The 6,682-nt window shown below is 39.4% G+C and overlaps 1 protein-coding gene across 1 annotated transcript in view; it reads right to left on the bottom strand.

Annotated features, from left to right (window-relative positions):
- Positions 1-5,859, bottom strand: part of THBS2 (thrombospondin 2) — a 31,824-nt gene extending 25,965 nt beyond the window's left edge. Inside the window, exons 1-3 of the mRNA XM_005430376.3 lie at positions 5,789-5,859; positions 4,304-4,860; positions 2,757-2,841 (exon numbers count right to left, since the gene is read on the bottom strand). Of these exons, the coding sequence (XP_005430433.1) occupies positions 2,757-2,841; positions 4,304-4,860; positions 5,789-5,858 (712 nt within the window). The 5' untranslated portion in view covers position 5,859. The remainder of the gene's footprint in view (positions 1-2,756; positions 2,842-4,303; positions 4,861-5,788) is intronic.
- Positions 5,860-6,682: the final 823 nt, after the last annotated feature.

Raw genomic sequence — 6,682 nt, 5'->3', positions numbered from 1 at the left:
AGCAGGAAACATAAACCAAAAATATATTAAAAGAACTAAATCCTCACTTCCTACTGGTACTTGGCAGTGACTGAAAGAAGATGCCTGGGGATCACTGGGAAATCAGTTCTCTGCTGCTGGCTTCCTGCTAATTTCCTAAGGACCAGATGATTAAAATGAGAAACCAGAAAAGTAAAATGTGCATCCTCTCACATATGCAAATATCATTCTGTTGATATAACTCAAGAAGGGGTTTTATTGATGCTGCTATTTAGGTGTGTTTTTGTCATCTTTCCTATCCAGTGCAGTGTATAAATCCTGCCTAAAGGATCAGCAGTCACCCGACTACAGAGATACTGTCCTACTCTCAACCAAACAGCAATCCCAAGCCACCATTTCACCACATGTCACATTCCTATATTAGGCTTAAAGATACATTGGGAAAACAGTCCTGTCTCCTTTTGCATCCTTAGGGCTGAGGGAACTTCATTGGTAACATCAGCCTTGCTGTCATGGGATATCAACACATAAATATGTAACCTTAATGCCTGAATTTCAGCTCAACGAGTCTGCCATCAAAATGGGAAAATATCTTGTGGTCACTAACATCATTCATGGCTTTTCAACTGTGGTAATTGTCATTAGCAGCATCCCCCAAGTTTCAATACTGGGCCCAGTCTTGTTCAACTTATCCACCAATGACTTGGATGAAGGAACAGATGCCTCCTCAGCAAGTTCACAGATGACACAAATCTGGGAGGAATGACCAATACCCCAGAGGGCTGTGCTGAAGGACCTCAACAGGCTGGAGAGATGGGCAGAGAAGAACCATTCTGCCCCTCTCCTCATCCTCAGCTATATCTGGAGCGCTGTGTCCACTTCTAGGCTCAGTACAAGAAAGATATGGAGCTCCTGGACTGGGTCCAACCATAGACTACAAAGTTAATTAAGGGATTGGAGCCTCCCTCTTATGAGGAAAAGCTGAGAGAGTTGGGCCTGTTCAGCCTCAAGGAGAGCCAACTGAAAGGGGACCTCATCAAGGTGTATCAATATCTAAAGGGGATGGAGCCCGGCTGTGTTCAGTGGTGCCAAGCAATAGAACAAGAGGCATTGGGCAGATACTGATGCACACAAAGTTCCACCTGGATATAAGGAAGAACTTCTTTACTGTGTGGGAGACCAAGAACTGAAACAGCTGCCCACAGAGATTGTGGAGACTCCCTCACTGGAGATATTCAAGAATCATCTGGACAACACCCTGCGCCATGTGCTCTTGGATGACCCTCCTTGAGCAGGGAGGTTACACTGATGATGCCCTCCTGTTCAACCTGACCCATTCCCTGAGTATGTAATTAAGCTGGATAGGCAATGTCAGACTCTGACGTGCACATAAAAACCTCTCAAGTAATTTTAATGGTCTCACTGTGCTATTAGTTCTTTTCTGTTACTGCACAAGAAATTTCCATATTGTATTATTCTCTTGGTGTTGCAAAGTAAAAGGAGAAACACTGTGATTTGAATTATTTGCTAAATAATTCCCAGTAAGGATAAAACAAAAACCCCAAACCTGTATAATTAATAGAACTGAAAATCTGGCAATTGACAGAGGTGATACATTAAGAAAAATACATTAAAAAATATTATCTGTTGGTTATCAGCAGCTTACAGCTGTACAAGAATTCCTCCTAAGGTATGCATTAGCATGAAGAATTCAATTAATCCTTTAGGATCCCATTGGTTTCTTCCTCATAGTAGAGGTATAGTAACATTCCATTTCTACTTGGTGATATTTCAAAACATTTAGTACTACTTTGAAGAAGTCAAGATCTGCTATCGTTTAATTTTTTCCTTGTTTGTGCAAAACCCAGACATTAAGTTCAACCTGCTTAACTGATTTTCTATATACCACATATTTGAGCAAATTAACAGAAATAATGGCATTTCAGGTGGCAGGAGTTTCAAACAAAACTCTGAAGTCCCGTCTTGTGCACCCACGACATTCCTCTGACAGATTGAGCTGGCTCTGATTCTTGACTGAGCTCTTGTTAGCTGCAAGCACTGGGAAGTAAAACAGTCAGCACCTCCAATAAACTTGAGTACAAAACCTTAGCACATATCTGACAAATAATCCTAATTCTTTTATGGGGAATCCACTACACACCCACACACAGAGTGCTCCCCTCCTGGCAGGGTAAGCATGAACTGGACTAACAAGAACACGTGTCAGCCCATAAGATACATGCCTTCCATCTCTCTTCCTTTGATTTCTTATTTTCCTGAGGCTGTTTTGATTGACAATACTTTCGGAGTCAAATCCAAAGCCTCTTTCAGTTGAAGGTATTGCCAAGGAATTCAATGTCTTTAATAATGGCAAACTAGTTTGTGGGCCCATTGACAGTCAGCAACAGAATTCAGAAGCAACACCTCCTGTCTTGTGTGCAAAGAATTGCAGAAAACTCATGTAAGAAAATACGTATTTTCCTACATGTGCCTTTTTCCCTTTCATTTCTACTAATTTATTGCTCAACACTTTTTTTTCCCAGCTTAAAAACAGAGGTTCAGAGTTACAAACCTAAGTAACTGAACTAAAATAATAGGCTAGAGAGTAGAAATGGCATAATATAAACATATAAATTCCCATTACCACCAAAAAGCAACTTAGTCTCCTTTTCATTTCAAAGCGATCTGTTGCCTGGTTTTAGGATAATATTTCACAACTGACATTTCTAATTTTCAGATTCAACTGAACAGTACTAACAAGATAACAAAAGCCTTACTTGACTGGCTTCTCTGGCATCCTTTCTTACGCAGAACATCCTCTATTGAAGTATCAAAGATTAACTGAATATTTTGCAAAAGACCCTGTAATAATAATTTTAAAAAGCAATTAAAAGCAGTAATATCAATTTTGGAATAAATAAAACTGATCTGTCTCAATTCCATGCTACTGACTGGATTTGACATAAGCAAATACATAAAAAGCAATCTACAAGGCATTAAACCTGACACACAGGGGGAAAAAAAAAGTGCTTATAGCTTTGTTATATACAATTTCAGTATTATAAGCCACAAAGATAGGTATGTTCTGAAACATGCAATAATACAAGATTTTTGCTACAAGCTCAGATCTCCATTTTCATAGTGAATTTTAGATTTGTCATAGGGTCAAGGCCAACTTTCCAGCACCATCACACTTCTATCCTTAGCCAGTCATTCCCATGCACCACAACTCACTTCCTCCTCAATTGTGCTGATCCTACTCTAAGACAACACTCTAAATCCAGACAGGTCACTATTTCATTTGGGAAAAAAGCCCTCAAAGAGAAAAAAAAATTAAAAACCAGATTGTTTCAGTGAGCCACTAAACAGTACAGCTTCAGAACCAGTTGTCTGAGCACTACTGGTGGAGTAACATAGTTATAGAGGCAGGAATGGAGTGGCTGTGGGCAAGAACTTCTGAAGTCCCTGCCAAGACTGGTCATCCCATGGAGCCAAACTCCAGCATGTCAGGCTCTGGCTGAAAACTAGATGACACAACATGATGAGAAAGAAAGGGCTTTTTAAAATTTTTGGAGCCATGAGTTCAAGCCTGACTTCAGCTATAACTGAAAAGAAGCCATCCTTAAAGCAGTTGGGCCAGATCACACCACCAAATTATGAGGCAGAAGGTCACTTTCATTTGATAGGAAAACCAAAAAGCTTGTAATTGCTTCATCTCAAATGTTTTCCACAAAAAAGAAAAATAATTTCATTGACAGGACTGATCAAAACTTTTTGTTGTATTTCTTTTCTCAAATTTTTCCTCTTTTTAAAATTTAAATTGAAAAGAAACAGTCAAAATGGCAAAACAGGATGTTCTGGACCAACACCACATGCTTCAGCTTCATTAAAAATTCTTATTTTTCTTCTTCTTTCAAATACAAAAATAAAAATATCATATTCTCATGATTTGAATAGATTAATTCAATGTAAAAACAGTTCAAGAAATTTGCAAAAAAATTCTACAAATCACTGCAAAAACTCAACATCTCTAGAAGTCTTACATCTGGAAAAGGGATGGAATGCCAAAATTTGGTTTTGCACACTTTATCTGGATTTAGACTGACTTTGCTTTGTCCTTGCTTTCAGGAGCCCCAAAGCCACACAATACAGACCCAGCAATTAATAAAAGCACACTCTGAAGAAAGTCTGCTTGGGAACACCTGTGACCCCGTCAAATCCAAGAGGCACTGAGACAACAAAACTGTTCCCACTGCATCTTCCCAAACTACTTGCCGTTACCTTCTTACCACAGCAGAGACCCAAGCTTCTGCAGGTCACCTACCCTGAAATGATTCTCCCGAGTGGACCCTTTCGCCACGTACAGCCTGCTGCTCTCTGCTTTCAGCTGCTCATAGAAAGGCTCCTCCAGGATGAAGCTGTCAATAAGGTCACAGCCAACATAGAGGTTGTAGTTCTCCCCCGTTATCTGCACGGTGAGGTTCTTCCACTGGGAGTCAGCAAGGTCCACATCTTCCAGGGAAATCACGTTCTGGAAGCCATCCACCCAATAGATAAGGTCCAGGGTGTTGGCCCGGCCATTGGAAATGATCTCAAACTGCCTCTCACTGATGCCAGGACCCTCTAAAGCAAGGATAGTGCCTCTAGATTGCCTGTCCTGCCTCAGGGTGGCTGAGAGGATAAAACCCTCATTCTGCCGTATTAGTTTTAGGATCTTTTTTAGTTTCTCGGGCTTACATGGAGGTATATGGTCAAACCGAATGAACCGGTAGGCTGGCACAGTGGGGTCTGGGCCCCGGAACACCTTTGCTCCAATTGTCTTTCGGTTTATGTTACTGACTTGAAGTAAATCAAAGGTGGTCTCCTCTTCCTTGTCATCATCTGAAAAAGTTAACAGCATGTGACAATGTGTCTACAAAAAGTCTTGCAAGAAACAGCATAGTACACTTAGTAACTGCAATTGTATGACAGGCATTAAGAACCAGCAGAGTAAACCCAGCACTTTCTGGCCTCCACAAGTGGAACAGTTCCTACAAGAAGGCAAGCGAATTGTATTTTCTACCTGACATTTTCATTTACATGAAAATTCTTTTTCTTGTGTACAAACACTTTTCATTACACATTTACATATCTGGCTTCATATTTTATAGCACTATATGGTACATACTTTTACATATAAATATATTCTGTAGGCCATGTATGTATATGCCTACACATGGATGCATGCAGCAATTCATTCATTAAATATTTTTTTATATATGATCAGATAAAGAACTTGAGGTAATTTCTACATTTTGATTACCAGATAATGGAAAACCAAATTATGAGAGTCCATGTGCCTATACAAGGACCAAAAAAAAAAAAAGATATTTGCCTTTTAAAGACTGCTGGAACCAAGAATCAAAATGTAAATGAGGGTCTGGCACTGTGCCAATTTGTATTCTACTTATATTTGGTCTGTAGATGTCTATTTCTCTACTTTTATCTTTTTAAAATGTTGATCCCACTCAGTGATTCTGTTTATGTTACTTTCACCATACATTTCCACCACACAGAAAAGTGTAATATCAATTATTTATGGGATTATATACATTTTAAGCAATAATTTCTAAAGAAAGCAATTTTGAGATCTATTGAGAAATCTTAATTTAGCACTGACAAGGTATAGCTACCAAAAATATCCCAGGCACTTCTAAAAACGTCCTTTATGATTACTTTGCCCAGTGTAGTTCAGGTAAGCCAACTCTTTACAACTTTTAACTTTGGGAGTTAGTATGTATCCAGCCAGTTAAGAAGCATCTGAACTTACCCTGAGCATTTGAGGAAACCCACAGGGTTATCAAGATAGCAAGCCACAACAACCCTCTCCTCTTCAGCATAACTCCTATGAATAAACCAAAAAGTAGTAAATATTAGGGAAATTATATTTATCAGCTATAAATAATGCAATTTTCCTCATGAAATGCCATAAACAGCAACTATATATATAAAATCAGAATTTTTATTTTGCCTGATTCTTGTAACTCTTATTCTGGGTCTGTTCTTGATGGCAGAAGTAAAATGTGACATCAGATGAAGGGAAGAGGAATTACAAAAGTTAAAGATCCTTTTTATGGAAATGTCTTTAATAAAAAGGAAAGGCATAAAGAAAATATACATTATTATTGTCCTAATGAAATTTCAGTAGCTGGCATAGAGACCATATGACACTACAGGAGATACAGCTTACTGCTAGCACATCCTTACTTTCGAGCACAATATTCAGCCAAAAATCCTTGGAGGACAATGGGATCTAAACTGGATGACAGTTCTGAGTAACAGGGGTAGTTTTCAGTACCTTTTTCAGTGCTATGATACAAACACTCTCTTCCATATATATAAAAGTATGTACAATTCTCTGTACCCAACCACAGCTGGATAAAGTGACTCTTAACGTGATGCCGGGCTTGCCCTGTAGCACTGTGCAGTTATAAACCGCATAATTGCATCTCCATATGTGCCTCAGCTCACAATGAATGGAGCAGAAGCATTCCCCGGAATGCGCAGAAATCCAGTTCTCTGGGTACAGCCAAATAACTTCAGCACTGCCAACTCCACACATTATTGCAAGGACTCAGGGATGCGGCCAGCGCTTCCTGTCTACATTTTCTTTGTTCTACACGGAGCTCTCTCTACCTGGCATCTCCAGGGTACCACCGCTACC

This window comes from Geospiza fortis, unplaced genomic scaffold (genome assembly GCF_000277835.1).
Source record: "Geospiza fortis unplaced genomic scaffold, GeoFor_1.0 scaffold1616, whole genome shotgun sequence".
NCBI classification, from domain to species: domain Eukaryota; kingdom Metazoa; phylum Chordata; class Aves; order Passeriformes; family Thraupidae; genus Geospiza; species Geospiza fortis.
Note: the sequence above shows the minus strand (reverse complement) of the source record. Positions and strands in the feature narration are given on the sequence as shown.